Source organism: Sinocyclocheilus grahami, unplaced genomic scaffold (assembly GCF_001515645.1).
Source record: "Sinocyclocheilus grahami isolate Dianchi unplaced genomic scaffold, SAMN03320097.WGS_v1.1 scaffold124.1, whole genome shotgun sequence".
In the NCBI taxonomy this organism is placed as follows: Eukaryota; Metazoa; Chordata; class Actinopteri; order Cypriniformes; family Cyprinidae; genus Sinocyclocheilus; species Sinocyclocheilus grahami.
Window position 1 is genome coordinate 700,926 of NW_015505303.1, and position 18,744 is coordinate 719,669.

At 37.6% G+C, this 18,744-nt stretch overlaps 1 protein-coding gene, 1 long non-coding RNA gene and 1 pseudogene across 2 annotated transcripts in view; 2 read left to right on the plus strand and 1 right to left on the minus strand.

Annotated features, from left to right (window-relative positions):
• The window catches only part of LOC107590096 (argininosuccinate lyase-like), a 26,790-nt pseudogene extending 13,592 nt beyond the window's left edge, over positions 1 to 13,198 (plus strand).
• Positions 227 to 1,265, plus strand: LOC107590051 (uncharacterized). Its single transcript, XR_001609735.1, has 3 exons — positions 227 to 697; positions 788 to 983; positions 1,131 to 1,265. It is a non-coding gene; the product is annotated as an uncharacterized lncRNA (long non-coding RNA).
• Positions 13,199 to 13,948: 750 nt separating the features above from the next.
• LOC107590125 (carbonic anhydrase 4-like) overlaps positions 13,949 to 18,744 on the minus strand; it is a 6,383-nt gene continuing 1,587 nt past the window's right edge. The window contains exons 2-8 of the mRNA XM_016278736.1: positions 18,130 to 18,177; positions 17,824 to 17,988; positions 16,040 to 16,185; positions 15,843 to 15,935; positions 15,103 to 15,169; positions 14,830 to 14,990; positions 13,949 to 14,143 (exon numbers count right to left, since the gene is read on the minus strand). Of these exons, the coding sequence (XP_016134222.1) occupies positions 13,949 to 14,143; positions 14,830 to 14,990; positions 15,103 to 15,169; positions 15,843 to 15,935; positions 16,040 to 16,185; positions 17,824 to 17,988; positions 18,130 to 18,177 (875 nt within the window). The remainder of the gene's footprint in view (positions 14,144 to 14,829; positions 14,991 to 15,102; positions 15,170 to 15,842; positions 15,936 to 16,039; positions 16,186 to 17,823; positions 17,989 to 18,129; positions 18,178 to 18,744) is intronic.

An 18,744-nucleotide genomic window follows, 5' to 3' on the forward strand; every position in this document is an offset into this window, starting at 1 on the left:
ACGCGTTTTAAAAAAAAAAAAAAAAACATCCCACCTATCCTCTCGAGGGAGCATCAGTTAAGACATTCTCCGAACCCTTCTTATGTCTGATTTCTAAATTGTAGTTCTGGACAATAAGAGCCCAACGCATTAAACGCTGATTGTGGTTGTACATTCGAGTTAAAAGCACAAGAGGATTATGATCTGTATATACCACAATCGGAAGACTACTGGAACCAAGGTAGACCTCAAAGTGTTGTAATGCGAGCAATAAAGCAAGAGCTTCTTTTTCAATAGTTGAATAATTCAGCTGATGTTTGTTAAACTTACGAGAGTAATAACTAATAGGATGTTCTATCCCATTCTCATCCTCTTGAATAAGAACAGCACCAGCACCCACGGCACTTGCATCAACCTCCAGCTTAAAATTTCGAGTACAATCAGGTGCCATTAAAACGGGTGCATTACACATCAAAGTTTTAACTAAATCAAAAGCATGTTGGCTCTCAGCAGACCACTCATAAGATTTAGACGGGCTAAGTAGTGAAGTAAGAGGGCTCACGACAGTCGAGAAATTCTTACAGAAGCTACGATAATAGCCTGCCATACCCAAGAACCTCCGCAACTCTCTACGGGTAGTAGGAACCGGAAATTCCGTTATGGCTGTGACCTTGGCCTCTACCGGTCGTACTTGGCCTTGACCAACCTCCTTACCGAGGTACGTGACAGTTGCTTTGCCAAATTCACATTTTGCTAGGTTAAGTGTTAAATTTGCTTTAACAAGTCGTTCAAACACTGTTCTCAACAGGCAAATGTGTTCGGTCCAACTCAACGAATACAACACCAGATCATCAAGATACGCGTTGCAATTTGGTACATCATGTAAAACGATATTAACGAGGCGCTGGAAAGTTGCTGGGGCATTTCTAAGCCCAAAAGCCATTGCCGTATACTGGAGGAAGTTGTCTGGGGTTACAAAGGCTGAAATCTCCGAAGCTTGTGAGGTGAGTGGAACTTGCCAATATCCTTTCAGCATATCAAGCTTTGTAACGAAACATGCAGAACCGATGTTATCTATACAATCCTCCATTCGAGGTAACGGGTAACTGTCTGGCACAGTCACAGCATTTACCTTACGGTAATCTGTGCAGAATCTGAATGTGCCATCGGGTTTGGGAACAAGTAGGCACGGAGAACTCCAAGGACTGCAGCTGGACTTTGCTAAATCATTTTCCAACAAATACTCTACCTCTTGACGCATAACAGATCTTTTCATTGAGTTTACGCGGTAAGCATGTTGCTTAATAGGACGAGCTCCGTTCACATTAATATCGTGTTTCAGAACATTTGTTTGTGTAGGAACATCACCAAACAGACATTTAGAACCAGAAAGTAATCACATTAATATCGTGTTTCAGGACATTTGTTTGTGTAGGAACATCACCAAACAGACATTTAGAACCAGAAAGTAATTTTTCAATGTTTATTCTCTGATCCACGGTCAAATAATTAAGATATGAGGGAAGATCTTCTAAAATCTCTGAATTTGCTAACCTTGCACACTGCTGAAAAGTATGACGAAGCACCACACCATCTGTGTCCGCACCCAAGGTAACAGTAGATGGCATCAGATCCACGGCTAGCGCAACAGAAGAGACAACGGGCCCTGCAGTCTGTTTCACAGCACCGGCCGTTGGCGTTGACGACTCTCTGGTATGATAAGCTTTTAACATGTTTAGATGACAAACACGGGTTTTTCGTTTTCGATCAGGTGTGTACAACATATAATCAGTTTCACTCATTCTCTTTTTCACAACATAGGGACCAAAGAAACGAGCAGACAAAGATGATCCTGGAACAGGTAACAACACAAGCACTTCGTCACCAGGTTGAAATGATCGCGCTACCGCTTGCTTATCATATTTACTCTTCATGTCTTTCTGAGCATTGGCAAGTGATTCTCTAGCCAGCGACCAAGCAGTATTGCTAACCTTGCACACTGCTGAAAAGTATGACGAAGCACCACACCATCTGTGTCCGCACCCAAGGTAACAGTAGATGGCATCAGATCCACGGCTAGCGCAACAGAAGAGACAACGGGCCCTGCAGTCTGTTTCACAGCACCGGCCGTTGGCGTTGACGACTCTCTGGTATGATAAGCTTTTAACATGTTTAGATGACAAACACGGGTTTTTCGTTTTCGATCAGGTGTGTACAACATATAATCAGTTTCACTCATTCTCTTTTTCACAACATAGGGACCAAAGAAACAAGCAGACAAAGATGATCCTGGAACAGATAACAACACAAGCACTTCGTCACCAGGTTGAAATGATCGCGCTACCGCTTGCTTATCATATTTACTCTTCATGTCTTTCTGAGCATTGGCAACCGATTCTCTAGCCAGCGACCAAGCAGTAAGTAGACGATCTCAAAACTGGCTCACATAATCCAGTACACTAGTGTTTGAATTCGAATTGGGTGCTAAAATCCGTTCTTTAAGAACCTTCAGCGGACCTCTAACTTGGTGTCCGAACACAAGTTCGGCTGGGCTAAAACCAAGGGATTCTTGAACGGTTTCTCTGACAGCAAATAAAACTAAGGGAACCCCCTCATCCCATTCTTTAGCAGTATCCTGGCAATATTTCCTAAGCATTGACTTAAGGGTTTGGTGAAAGCGCTCAAGTGCGCCCTGACCCTGGGGTGGTACGCACTTGAGACTCGGTGAGAAATTGCCAGTGATTCAAGTACTTGTTTAAAAAGTTTTGATAAAAAATTCGTACCTTGATCAGTTTGCACTATTTTTGGGAGTCCAAACGTGGAGAAGAACTTCACCAATGCTTTGCTGACAACAGGCGCAGTGATTTTTCTTAACGGAATCGCCTCTGGAAATCTGGTGGCCACACACATAACAGTTAATAAAAACTGGTTACCAGACTTAGTCTTAGGTAACGGACCAACGCAGTCTACCATCACATGTTCGAACGGTTCTCCAATCGCAGGTATAGGAGACAAAGGAGCGGGTGAAATTCTCTGGTTCGGTTTCCCAACAATCTGACAGGTATGACAAGTACGGCAATAATGAGTAACTTTTTTTTTTAATCCTGGCCAAAAGAAATGACTCAAAATCCTATAATACGTCTTCGTAACTCCTAAATGACCAGCAAGCTGGTGATCATGAGCTAAGCACAAGACATGTTGACGATAGGAAAACGGGACAACAATTTGATAAACAACATTCCAATCTAAATTCTTGTCAACATGAGAACACCACTTTCTCATCAGTAAGTCATTATCAATAAAGTAAGCAACTTTATTATCTGTAGCCACATCAAGGGAAATGGCAGAATTAAAAGAATTCACAAGAGTTTTATCCTCTTTCTGCGCAGCAATAATTCTCTCACGTGACACTGGTAATTTGAGTATATCTGCATCAGACACAATTACATCTTTGTTTTCTGTCTTTGAATGGTTTTCCTTTTCAAGACTCATATCCAATGATGTGTCACCCGACAACAGTGGAAACATGAATGAATTAGACAGATCAACTACATCAGCTACTCTGCGCGACTGAGCGTGCGTAACGGCGCAAGCTGGAAAAACATCACGGTAAGTTTCAGACAGTACCTCTAACTCACAATACGCATCTGGTTCATCAACAACTTCAATAACAGGCATTACCTTTCCACCTGCCAGGTCATTTCCAAGAATAACATCAACACCTTTCACAGGAAGTGAAGGACTCACAGCAACTCTCACAAAGCCAGTACACAGTTTGCTCTGTAAGTGCACACGATGGAGCAGAAATCTCACGCAACCCATCTCAATGCCTTGCACGATCACACTAGTGCCACAAAAGGTCTTGTCAGACAGCTGTAATTTACCTGCCAAAATAAAGGATTGCATGGCGCCAGTGTCCCTGAGTATTCTTACTTCCTGGTCCTCCCTTTTCCCAGACAGAGATATTAACCCTTTTGACACAAAGGGCCGATAACTCTCATCAATTCTTTCTGCAGGATGCACAGCGACCGCAGACCTTAAAGCTTTCACCAACCCCACGCTCTTTGGTTGTGGCTGTTGCTTACGCTTCAAAGCCAAACAATCAGCAATCACATGCCCTTTCTTGTGACAGTAAAAACATTCACGCTCCTCTTTATTATGAGGTGGGCTAAATCTTGAACGTGAAGTTTGAGATTGCGAACTGTCAAACTGTAACTTTTCAGGACGTGCAGAGGAAAATACATTCTTGTGAGTTAAAACAAACTCATCTGTGAGTACAGCTGCATGTGATAAAATAGTTACCTTCTGTTCATTAAGGTATACTACTACACGTTCAGATAAACATCCCTTAAACTCCTCCAGTAACATCAACTCTCTTAAAGAGTCAAAATCACTCGCTTTACTGGCAGTGCACCATTTATCAAACAACACTCCCTTCTCTCTAGCAAACTCCACAAATGTTTGTGTAGGACTCTTTTTGTGTTTCCTAAAACGTTGCCTATAAGCCTCTGGAACCAACTCATATGCTCGCAGGATAGCAGACTTCACAGACTCATATTTCAGACTCTCTTCTAGCGATAACGTAGAACAAACTTCTTGCGCTTTACCAAATAATCTACATTGCAAAAGCAAAGACCAGACCTCGTTAGGCCAACGAAGAGAAGTTGCGATGCGTTCAAACGCACTGAAGTAAGTATCCACTTCTGTTTCTCTAAATTGAGGAACGAGTGCAATGTGTCTACTCACGTCAAAAGCCTCTGGGGCTAAACCAACCCGCGGAGAAGGAGAAAACGGCTCAAACGGTGGTAAGCCGGCCTTGGCTTCGGCCTCCGCGTCAGCATCAGCTCCGCCACTCCGCTTGTCCTCCTCCCCAGAACTGAATTGCGCCAGAGCCACGCCATCCATATCAACAACTCCGCCCGATTCACCACCCCCAACGTTTGACGTAGGCCACACCTGCAACTCACTCAACCGCAAGATCAGTATTTGTTTTCTCTCTCTTTTAAGAGACTGTTTACTTACAACAACCTGAAAATGGTCTGCGATCTGCAATAAATCCTGCTTCCTACACAAATTAATCTGCTCTATAGATGGACTGGTAATAAAATCTTGCAAGTTAAACACTTCCATAATAAATAACCAACCAATAAGAATAACACTAGTACACCGCATGAGTAAGTCCTATACTGTCACAATACCCCAAACAATGCAATGTCCATTCTTTGCAACCAACACATCTACAAAAATACCACAATTACCATCATTTTTGGGGATTAATTGATCCCGGACGAGCCCCCATTAAATGTTAAGACCCTTTAAGATGGTCTAGGGGTAAAATGAGTAACATTAAATCTGTGGCAAATCTGTAAACTTGGAGGCAGCCAAGAGACAATGCAGGGACACAAACTGTCAACGAAAGTGATTTAATATACAAGGTGAAAAGAATCCATATAACTACAAAATATAAATCATTAAAGAGACAACCCATATGTACAAATATTTACAACACAAGAAAAAGGGAAACAAAAACAAAAACAAATCAACCCAAGAGAAAGGGGCAAAAGAAAGAAAGAAACACAACAAAACCACTTCTACCTTATTTCAAACCTCTAACCTAACTAAAGATAAGAAAGAAAAGAAAAAAAAACTAATCTTCAGCGCCAAGCGCCATATACTTCCCTACTCTCAACTAATAACAATGAAACTTACAGGGGGTGGCGTTCACCTCTTACCTATGGTGTCTAAACAGATAAAGTTACCTAAATGTTGCACAATGGAAGTCGCACGACATCTTCCCTATCCACCTTCCTCTTGAGTAAAGGGTAAACGTCATCGAGCATAAGCTCATCAAAGCTCAAAGAGCAACGCCATCCGAGTCACAAAGTAACAAAATAACCAAACAAAATGGCAAATCAAAAAAAGGGAAAGGATAAAAAAATGTCAGAACAAAAACACCAAGGATTTTGGCATAAACAAAGAAAGCAAGTCAAAAACTAATAAAAAAGACAGCAAAAATCAGGGCGCAAAAGAGGTCTCCATTCACTTCTCTCCGTGTCCTTTTATCTGCCGGCAAAAACTTTACCAGCAGCGGATAGGTCGGCGTCAAGTTGCTTAATGATGACTGACAGCGTCAGGAGCCAATCAGCAGTCAAGGAAGGCGGCCTAAGAGATCAATAGAGAAAGGGGAGAGAGAGAGAGAGAAGAACACAGGCACTCCCACAAGGACATATGGACGTAACATAACGCTAAATAAGACTTATAGCGATATAACAGATAGTGACTGACACACAGAGCGCTTGCTGAATGACAGAAAGCTGACGCTGGTTCCACCGCACGTGCTTTTAAGCTTCCTGGTTGTTACGTCACCCCGCCCGTGACATCTCGCCCATCCATTGGACTGATTACACATGTGATTCAGAGCGTGGTCACGCTGAAGCAGAACCCGTAGCGTTTCGACGCAGTTCGAGTTCCTGAAGGGGAACATTTTCCTCATTGGTTCTAACATTTACTTTTATTGAATAAGAAGATATTTTATCAATACAAGTTGGGTAGCTTATAGTTCCGTACAATAAAGAATACTATTACAGGAACCAAAATTCAGTCAATGTTCACGTCTTCTTTTAAAGGAATGTATTGGTAATCCAGCTGGAAAGTTTCACACAGGCAGGAGCAGAAATTATCCGGTTTAAATTTAGTAATTTGTCACATGATATTTACAGGCATACAAGCTTTTAACTGAACTCTTTCTATTTGTTGAATAGGTTGCAACAGATATGCGGCTCTGGCTACGGGATGCTTTTACCACTCTGAAAGAACTAGCTTTGCAGCTCATCAGCACTATGGTGGAAAGAGCTGCAGTGTAAGAATGCTCAATTATCAAGATGTCTGTAGAGATCTGACTAATGTACAGTTACCAAACACACATCCGTCCATCCAGAGAGATTGAAATCCTGTGCCCTGGATACACTCACATGCAGAGGGCCCAGCCAATCAGATGGAGTCACTGGATTCTCAGGTGCATTTCAGTAGAAGAATTCTGTCTTAATTACATTTTACTCAAGGCAAGGCAACAGTAATGTGTTAAGTGTTGTGATTTTGTATATTTTGACTTGGTGGTGCATATGTGTGGTCATAACTGTTCATTGTTCATGGTTTCTTGCAGTCATGCAGCGTCACTAAGCAGAGATATTGAACGACTGGAGGACATCAGGAAATGTGTTAATGTGATGCCGCTATATACAATACTGAAATCTCTTTAAAATAATTATCTTATTTCTTTTAATTCTCTTATTAAGATTGAATTTATTTGATTAGAAATACAGTAAAACAGTAATATTTTGAAATATTATTCTAATTAAAAATAACCATTTTCTATTTTAATATACTAATATAAAATGTAATTTATTCCTGTGATGCAGAGTTTAATTTTCAGCATCATTACTCCAGTCTTCAGCGTCACATGATCCTTCAGAAATTATTCTAATATGCTGATTTGGTGTTCAAGAAACATTTCTTATTATTTTCAATGTTGAAAACACTTGTACTGCTTAATAATTTTGTGAAAGACATGATACATGTTTTATTGATTATTTCATAATAGAAAGTTCAAAAGAAAATCATTTGAAATCTAAATATTTGATAATTTATCATTATAGATGTCTTTACTGTCCTTTTCAAATGCATCCTGACTAAATAACAGTTTTAAGTTTACGAAACAAATCTTACTGACCCAAAGGTTTCGAACGGTATTGCACACTCTTTAATTGTATTAAATTTATCTGTTTGAGATATGTTGATATATGCTATTTATATATTTGCCTTGCAGCGGAGCCGTTGCTGGGAATCCCTTCAAAATTGATAGAGAAAGTCTTCGTCAAGGTTGACGTCATTTGTATTCCCATATAATTAATGATTCGTGAAGTGTGTTCATGTGATATATGTTTGTGTGTACAGGTCAAACTGGTCACCTATTTGAATTTTTTTTATCACTCTCCAGATCTAAATTTTTATAGAATCAGCATTTACAGCATGGATGCTACTGGACAGAGGAATTTTGTTGGTATGTATATTCATGCTGCAGAAATAATCTCTCTCTCTCTCTCTCTCTCTCTCTCTCTCTCTCTCTTTCGGCTTATCCCCTTTATCAGGGGTCGCCACAGCGGAGTGATCCGCACAATGGATTTGGCGCCGAGGTTGATTTGTTTCTTCTCGATAGGTGAGTAACATTGGTTTTGCTTTGTTTCACAGAACTACAGGTGCATCTCAATAAATTAGAATGTCGTGGAAAAGTTCATTTATTTCAGTAATTCAACTCAAATTGTGAAACTTGTGTATTAAATCAATTCAATGCACACAGGCTGAAGTAGTTTAAGTCTTTGGTTCTTTTAATTGTGATGATTTTGGCTCACATTTAACAAAAACCCACCAATTCACTATCTCAACAAATTAGAATATGGTGACATGCCAATAATCAGCTAATCAACTCAAAACACCTGCAAAGGTTTCCTGAGCCTTCAAAATGGTCTCTCAGTTTGGTTCAACAAAGAAACCTGGGCTTCCATACCACCTCAGCGGTGCCACAAACTGATCACTTCCATGCCACGCCGAATTGAGGCAAAAGGAGCCCCTACCGAGCATTGAGTACATGTACAATAAATGAACATACTTTCCAGAAGGCCAACAATTCACTAAAAATGTTTTTTTATGTCTTATGAAGTATTCTAATTTGTTGAGATAGTGAATTGGTGGGTTTTTGTTAAATGTGAGCCAAAATCATCACAATTAAAAGAACCAAAGACTTAAACTACTTCAGCCTGTGTGCATTGAATTTATTTAATACACGAGTTTCACAATTTGAGTTGAATTACTGAAATAAATGAACTTTTCCACGACATTCTAATTTATTGAGATGCACCTGTAATATATGCTGGCTTTTGTTTGAATATGCTCGTGTGTCATGTTCGCTTGTTTGTTCATCTGCAATCGTATTGTCGTTCCCTTCAGCTTTGATAAAGACACATTCATTTCCACACCCTATAAGCCTGGAGCGTCTAAACCTCTGTGTGTCAGAAAAGTAAGATAATATGTTTAATACAGCAGATAATAATACAGCAGATTCCGCCATAATCGTTGCCTGGGTTGCGTACGTATGTGTGGGGCGGAGCTATCAAAATAAGGCGAGACCCTTTTGGGGTAGGGGCGTGTTTGTTTAGGTGATTTGAAATATCAACATTGGCTACCAGAAATCACTTACCCCACCTTTAACTTCACAGGTCATCAGTATCCTTTGTAATTCAAGGGATAATTCATACAAAAATGAAAATTCTGTCATCATTTACTGACCCTCAAGTTGTTCCAAACCTGTATGTCTTTAATTCTTCTGTGGAAAAAAAGAGCATCTTTTGAAAAATGTCACAGTGCTTTTTTTGGTCCATAAAATGTAAGTCTTCGGTCACCAAAACAGTTTAGTTACCAACATTCTTTAAAATATCTTCCTTTATGTTCCACAGAATAAAGATCAGATTTCGATCAACATGATGGAGAGTAAATGATCACAGAATTTTCATTTTTGGTTCTGTTTAACTCAATGTGTTTGTGTATGTTTTTGGACAGCTAAATTTCTCTTCTGGGGATCAATGTGTCTCACACACCTTAGCAAGATGGCAGAGGATCTGATTTTATAAGGGTACAAAGGGTTCGCCTTCATCATTCTGACTGATGCATACAGGTGAGGACAGCATATGATGCATAATAGGAATATCATTCAGAATTTCAAAATATTTCACACTGATTGAATTTCACTCACTAAGCTCATCAGGCTGTGCATGTGCCCTTGACATATAAAAGTTCTGGGTCTGATCTGGGCCATGTTCCAATCCCATTTCTATCATTGATTTACTTATTTGCAAAAAGCACAAAAATAAAACACATCAAAGAATCCTGAAACCTGCACAACTGTTTTCAACATTGTTAATAATATAAAAAACATTACTTGAGCACCAGATATGCATATTAGAATGATTTCTGAAGGATCACGTGACACTGAAGACTGGAGTAATGATCCTGAAAATTCAACTTTACATCACAGGAATAAATTTAATTTTTTTAATATATTCAAATATAAAACAGTTTTTTTTTTAAAATTGTAATAATATTTCCCAATATTACTGTTTTTACTGTATTTTTAATAAAATAAATGAAGCCTTGAACATAAGAGTAGTTTGAACTCAAGAACGTGTCTTGTGTGTAGGCCCCCGAAATAAAGTCATAAAAAAGTCACAGCAGACAGAAATTATTAATTTGAAGCCCTTGGGTTAACAATATTTTTCCTTACATTACTACCATGTTCTGCATTATTTTCACCCCACCTGTCACGTATGCACATTTTCATCATGAAACTGTAGGAGCTGCTGGCTTGAGCTTTAGGCTGAGTTGCAAATTAATTAATTCAAATGACTTTTATGGTACAGTTGCCCAGAAATGCCAGTGAGTACAGATGTACCTGCTCACGTCATCACACATTCTACATTGTTAGAGCAAATCGATTTTCTTCTCATACTATAATTCTTTATGGCCTGTGAAATGTTCAGCCCTGTTAACATTAACTGATTTATCTTTATTAACCACAAACTGATTGCTGCACAGCCGGTACTGACCTTAGTTAAATAGTAAATGTTCTCTCAGAAATAATTATTGCCTATTTATTAACAACATTATCATGTTCGGAAAAGCTGACTATCTGCCACGTAGTGCAGGATTCAGTGTGTTGTCTTAATTGGTGGATGATATTCAACACAGATACTGTGAACACGAGCTGGCTGATGTGTGAGGGATTCAATCCACTTCTGCTTTGTATGTGTGCCTAGTGTGTGTAGTTAATCAGAGCTGTTGTGTTTGTGTTTGTGAGAGCAGCACTGGGAGCAGTTTAATGCCTCAGAAGAAGAATGCAGACAGCCTGGAGCTCATCCGCAGCAAAGCAGGACGAGTGTTTGGCAGAGTAAGATACAGCACTGACTAATGAAACCAACCCGAGACACCAGTACTGGCCTACAGAGATACTACTGTCATTGAAATAATTAACATTATGATTAAGGTCAATCTATGGTAAATTTAATAAATAGTATTAGGGCTGTCAGTTTAGTTGCTATTCATTTAGGGATGCACAATATAATGGTACCTTATCAGTTATCGAATATTGGATGCTTAATAGCATGCTTATTTCTCCTATTTTTAAAATTAGATTACCTTCACTGTCATCCAACTCTCAACTAAAGTTAATCTTTGAAAACATTAATAATTTAATAATGCTGTTAAATATAATTTTTTTTAGCAAATATCGAAATAATTATTCATTTTTCAGACTGTGCTTAATGTTACGATGTCGTCTAAGTTGACTTTTAAAATGACTGACTTCAGTTTATAATGTTTTATTTTTTTAAGTTTTTTAAACAAAATAGTGTAATATTTTAATATAGACTATTTATTGATTATCGTAATAACATTTAAATATTTATCAGAATATTTAAAATAAAAACATTATTAAAAAATAGGATAATATTAAAATAAAAATAATACATAAAATATTATTTAAAAAAGAATACTAATTAACATACTTAACAGACAAAGTAGTATACTATTTTAATATTGTCCATATGTTGGTTCTAACATAAAAATATTTATTGGCTTATTGGCCAGAATTTTCAAATCATATCAGTATTTTAAATATTATTTATTAAAATGAATAAAAATTAACATCATTTGAATATTGCCATAACATGAAATTAATTGTTGACTTATTAACTATAATTTCCATATCAGTGCATACCTATATTAATTAAAAGAAAATAATATTACAAATATTGAATATAATAATAATATTTAAATATGTAAAATAATAATAATATAAAAAATATTTTAATATTAAAATACAAATATTTTATATAATTAACTTACTTTTAAATAATTAACATACTTAATCATACCCCATGAAGGTAAGATAACAATTTTTACAACAAACAAAACATAAGGTTTTGTTAAGGCTTTATCTAATTTAAATTTCATTGTAATACAGTGGGCAGGGTTTCTGATGACTCTCAAGGGCTTACCCAGCACATATAACAAAGACCTACAGGTATGTCCATGACAGCCGGAAAATACGATCATTTTACTTTAAAACATTTTCTGAATATATGTTTTGTCACTGCAGGAGGATAAGGAGGCCATGCTTGACACATACGATACAGTACACGCTGTGCTGCAGGTGGCAACAGGCGTCATTTCAACTCTAAAGGTGAGAGACGGGTTAGAACACAATGTTGTTTTGTCATGAACAATGACAATCAAAGACAAAACTGTTACTTCAAGTAAATATTAAGTAGGTGAAATGCTGAATGAGATGCAGAAGTGTTTGAGTATGTCGTAATCCATTGTCAGTCTAAAATGTGAGTGGTATAACAAATTGTTGTTGTTTCATTTCCTTTTTTATTCATTGTTGAGCAGTAGATCTTAAGCACTTGTACTTTTCCATTCCTCAGGTCAGCCAATCTGCGATGGAAGGGGCTGGCCACTGATCTTGTCTACCATCTGGTCAGAAAGGGAGTACATCCATCAATCCATCAGCTTTCAGATTTCGCATGTCAGTAGAACTGAATGAAATCTGACATATATACACATATATCAAAGATGCCTTTCAGAGAGGCCCACAGTTGTGCTGGGAAAGCCGTTTATATCGCTGAATCTAAGAACATCCATCTGTCCAAACTCACTGTAGAGGACCTTCAAACTGTCAGGTCAGCAGTCACATTCAAACTAAAAGTACATGACAGTATATGAAATGTTTTATTTAGATTTTTAAATTTTTTTTCTTAATCTCCAGCCCTTTGTTTGACAAGGATGTTTCTTCAGTGTGGGACTACCAGGGCTGTCCAAACTCGGTCCTGGAGGGCCGGTGTCCTGCAGAGTTTAGCTCCAACTTGCCTCAACACACCTGACTGGAAGTTTCTAGTATACCTAGTAAGAGCTTGATTAGCTGGTTCAGGTGTGTTTAATTAGGGTTGGAGCTAAACTCTGCAGGACACCGGCCCTCCAGGACCGGGTTTGGACACCCCTGGACTACACAAAAAGAACAGTACAGTACAGCGACCCCAGTGGCACGGTCAGGAATAGCGTCAAGGCTCAAATCCAGCACTTTAGAACATGGTTACAGGCACAAAAACAATAACCATAGTCTCATTTCTACAACGGTCAGCAGTAGGTGCTCTTTTATAGATGAATTTGGCATTTTATGCCTGCATGTTACATATAAGTAAACTTCTATTGCTTCCAAAATGTGAATCTTTATCTGACAAACAATATGTACAATAAAATATAGTTTCAGCTAAATAAAGAATTTGTGTTGGCACTTCATTTGAACTTTTATTAACACCTTTGGAAAGATTATATTGAAACTTACACTCCACATGCCCTGCATATGTACACAATTTGTGGTACATATTTGTATCAAGTTGAATCATCAAACCAAAGCCATATGAAACATGGAAAAGTCATTGAACTTTACATGTGAATTTACAGTGAAATAATCTTAAATTAAAGAATGAAATAATGGAGGATCAGAAAGCTTCAAATGGACCACATTCAAATCTCAAGCTGTTTTATATTTTTGAAGACATATATACAAGTATAATTATTGGTACATATAAATATAAATCCTTCCCAGCAATATATATATACATGTATAAAAAGAGATTTTAAAATACTTTAAATGCAGTAACCATGAACAACCAAAAAAGTAATGGAAAGCAGATGAGAATCCTGAAATGATCAAAGTCAGATAAAGCTGCCACAACTAAAAGAGAATATCGGAAGACATGATAAGATGTACCAATGAGATAATTAATAATTGTGAACACAAAAAAAAGTTGGAAGTTCAATATGGAACATCCTTTGTTAAAAGAGATGTGGTCTCTACCATTCAATGAAAAGACCTTTGTTGTCCAAAAACACAAAAGAGGCACAGAAACAGGGCGATCAGATTGGGCAGGACACACAGGCTGTGAGCTGGCACAGATGTGTACACAACTCGTCCATTCAGATTCTGCACAGGACGGAATACTCCAGTCATTGGTTTTTCTGTTCCGAATAACAGCTGTTTATCCATTGACATCAGCTAAAGCAGGAAAAGAAAGATGCATTGGAATTCAAATCTGCCTTTCCATAATCATATACTATACAGGTGAAAAGGGTTTAGCTAATAGAAATCACAATACTTTCCATAGTTGTTTAATCACAGTGCATTAAGATAATTGTTTTGTTTTACAAGTTTTATGGACTGTTACGTTAAAATATGCAAATTATCCATTACCTAATTAAATATGCACTCATTTGCACAATGGATAAACCCAGGTTCAAAATTCTGGTTTCATTATGTTGACATAATCGGAGTTAAAGGTTTTTACAGAGAGGATTTTGGATATCTCCTTTCTATCAGATCATAAACCAGAAATTACTGTCAACAGTAATAAATGTTATGTAAATCAATCGACTGATATATGAACAAACCTCTCTGTAAAAACCTTCAGATAGGAATAGGAAAGTTTGATATTTGATATAAGACTTATTTTGAGAAAACAAGCTTTAAATGTATTGTAATTGAAATTTACAGATAAAGTGATAATAAAAGATAAAGTGTAATAAAATAACACTTAAAATAAAAATGTTATGGAAGAAAAATGGTTTTGTTTGTAGTGTCTTGCTTTCATTCTCCTGAGATACTGGTGATTGTAATCAGTGTTGACTAATATTTAGATCTCAGTCTAGTTTATGCATAAAAGGAAAAAAAAAGTCTCTCTGTACCTGCTTTTTGCTTATGGGCAGAGTCTGTTGGAAAACCGTCCACACAACGGCCTGGTCACAGCCTGGTGTGGTCAAGGAACCCAAGTACCGATGGTAGCTCAGTTTATTGGCTTGTGGGATGATGTCGGTCAGTTTAAAGTCTTCAATTTCACTGCTGTTCCCTTTTGATCATATTGGGTAATGTGGAACCACAATACAGACAAACAAAACAAAGTTGAATAGACAAACTAATAAAAAATAAAAAACAACATGTAATCTTAAATAATAACTCACCTTCATACCGGACTTTTCCTAAAGCCTCTATGACTCTGTCCAGCTGTTTGTTTTGGCCAGAAGTCACCTAAAGGGGGATGGCAAAAATCAGGTATTAATATAGACCTCAAGTTATCGACATGGTTCATTAAAGGGTTATTTCTCCTTAAATGGCTTTAGTATGAATGAGGACTGGGCTCTCAAACCCAAAATGATGAAAAGGTCATTTAAAATGTCATAAAAGTAGTCCATATGACTCCTGCATGTTCTATATAATGTATATAACATTGTCTGAAGTTTAATTGTCTCATTGGTACATCTTATCATGTCTATCATGGGGAAGGGGGGCTTGAAAGTACTGGTCCTCATTCACTTTTTTTATATGCAACAAATTTTAGTTTTATGGAAGAATGTCAGTCATCTGGATTTGGCATGATAAAATAAACTGTAACTGAAATAACACAAATTTATAATTTATTTTAGCTAGTTGCCAAAGCAACATTACTCATTTTCATTTAACAATGAATGAAAACTATATCATACAACATATTTTTTAAAATAAAATAAAAATGACAAAATACACAACAAAACTACTAAAAATTTAACTAAAATAAAAACAAAACTAAAAATAATAAAAAATGTATTCAAAATAATAAAATCTATAATAGTAGCTCAATAAAATAATGCTGTTTGGGTGATCATTTTCTCTCAAAAATATTGTTAGCTATTAGACATATGAAATATCACAAAGGAATGAGTACCTCAAAAAAGAAGGCAAGTGCTGCCACCCCTGTAGAGTCATTTAGAGCATCTCCCAAGCTACCATATTTTTCTTTAATGTGAACAATATGGAGCTGGGGGACAAAACGCATCATTATCATACAGCAACTTGATGAAAATAATAGCCTTTTTAGTGTTTTATTGTCCATACATTTTTGATAGTGACATGGACTCTCACCTCCATGGGATAACGCTCCCCATCCACAGAGTGCTCTGAGCCCTGGCCGTCGTTCTCTCCCCAGTGCAGGTGGAACTGGACAGCCTTGTATGTGGCTGGCAGACCCCCTCCACGGAGACGCACAGACTGAGGGAGGGTGAAGTGAGCTGGGAAGAAGCATAGAGCTTGTTATTATACTTAACTCTTACAATTACAAGATCAGAAAGATAATAGAATTCAAAGTAAATCAGGTAAACTCAGCTGAATTACATTTTTTGAACTCAAGTTAAGGGGATAGTTCATCCAAAGATGAAAATTCTGTCATCAGTTTCCCACCCTCATGTCGTTCCAAACCCATATTAATATTATATGTTTTAAAGTTCATAAAGACATGGCAAAAGTAGTCCATATGACTTGAGCCTTCTGAAAAAAACACATTTGCTTTACTGTATATGATGAAAAGATGTAGTTTAGGCTTTTATATGCATATAAACATTGATCAATGCACAATCACATACACTGAACAAAATTATAAACGCAACACTTTTGTTTTTGCCCCCATTTTTCATGAGCTGAACTCAAAGATCTAAGACTTTTTCTATGTACACAAAAGACCCATTTCTCTCAAATATTGTTCACAAAGCTGTCTAAATCCGTGTTAGTGAGCACTTCTCCTTTGCCGAGATAATCCATCCACCTCATAGGTGTGGCATATCAAGATGCTGATTAGACAGCATGATTATTGCACAGGTGTGCCTTAGGCTGGCCACAATAAAAGGCCACTCTAAAATGTGCAGTTTTACTGTATTGGGGGTCAGAAGCCATCGAATGTGAGCATTTTCCCACTCAAGTCGGTTACGACGACGAACTGCAGTCAGGTCGAGACCCCGATGAGGACGACGAGCATGTAGATGAGCTTCGCTGAGACTGTTTCTGACAGTTTGTGCAGAAATTCTTTGGTTATGCAAACCGATTGTTGCAGCAGCTGTCCGGGTGGCTGGTCTCAGACGATCTTAGAGGTGAAGATGCTGGATGTGGAGGTCCTGGGCTGGTGTGGTTACACGTAGTCTGCGGTTGTGAGGCCGGTTGAATGTACTGCCAAATTCTCTGAAATGCCTTTGGAGACGGCTTATAGTAGAAAAATTAACATTAAATTCACGGGCAACAGCTCTGGTGGACATTCCTGCAGTCAGCATGGCAATTGCACGCGCCCTCAAAACTTGCACATTTGTGGCATTGTGCTGTGTGATAAAACTGCACATTTTAGAGTGGTCTTTTATTGTGGCCAGCCTAAGGCACACCTGTGCAATAATCATGCTGTCTAATCAGCATCTTGATATGCCACACCTGTGAGGTGGATGGATTATCTCGGCAAAAGAGAAGTGCTCACTAACACAGATTTAGACAGATTTATGAACAATATTTGCGAGAAATAGGCCCTTTGTGTACATAGAAAAAGTCTTAGATCTGAGAGTTCAGCTCATGAAAAATGGGGGCAAAAACAAAAGTGTTGCGTTTATAATTTTGTTCAATGTACATAGAGTTCATAAATTATGGTAAACAAGCTTCATCGCACTTGCTTGATGCATGAGGTTTGTTCATTGTATACTTTTACAATCTCTTGCGCTTTTTGATGCGTTGATTTTGATTTTGGTTGAGTGGACTTTCAATGGATGGACAAAAATGACAAAGTATTAAAAATACCTTCATTTGTGTTCTGGAGATGAACAGCAGTCTTATGAAATAAATGACAATTTATTTAAAATGTACTTTTTATTTAGGCCTTTACATTTCAGTTAATTTACCTGAATGTCCATGGTTTTCCACACTCATATTGAAAACTTTCTCATGGCCATCAAAGATAAAACTTGTCAGTTTTGGATCATGCTTCACTTTGCGTGTGATGATATTGATAGGCGATTGTCTCTGACCTCCACAATTAGGAAAATTATTCTTCCACTCTGAAGGCCCTGGATGACACAATTGGAAAACACATTTCTCTCAGCATAAACATTCAACTGTATGAGAAACTTAAGGACTTTGCTTTGGTGATGACTATGCAAAATCCTGAGAGGTTGAGTCCAGGTACAAACTTGTGTGTTTGTCCTCACCTCTACATGTGTCTTGACAGGAAAACTGGCTCTGGTAGCACCACTCACCTGGAACAGAGAGAACATCCTTATGCAACTGGTTCCACGGACCACTACAGGAAAGTATTTAGATCTGTGACTTGAAGCCAAGGTTCAGAGAGGTCTTAAGCACCAGTTATGATGGTGGTCATTAACTAACAAATTTGTTTATTTTGCGGCCATATAAAGCCATGCTTTGATTCACAAAGTTTTTCCTGATAATCAGTGAGCCATCTAACAGAGTCCCCCTCCTGATCACCAGGTTTGATTGAGTGCAGAACATGTGCTTGAATGCAAGGGCACCTTAAGTGTTTTCACGTTACCCACTATCCACTTGTGCACTTTCATCCCATTCAGCTTAGTTTGCACAAAAAAGAATATTCATCATTTACTCACCCTTATGCCATTCCAACCTGTATGACTGTATTTCTTTATGAAACACAAAAGACGATGAAGTCAGTAGGGACCAATGCTGTTGTTTCTTTGGACCCCATTGACTTTCAATGTCAAGGACAAAAACACTGAAATTATATATATATATATATATATATATATATATATATATATATATATATATATATATATATATATATATAT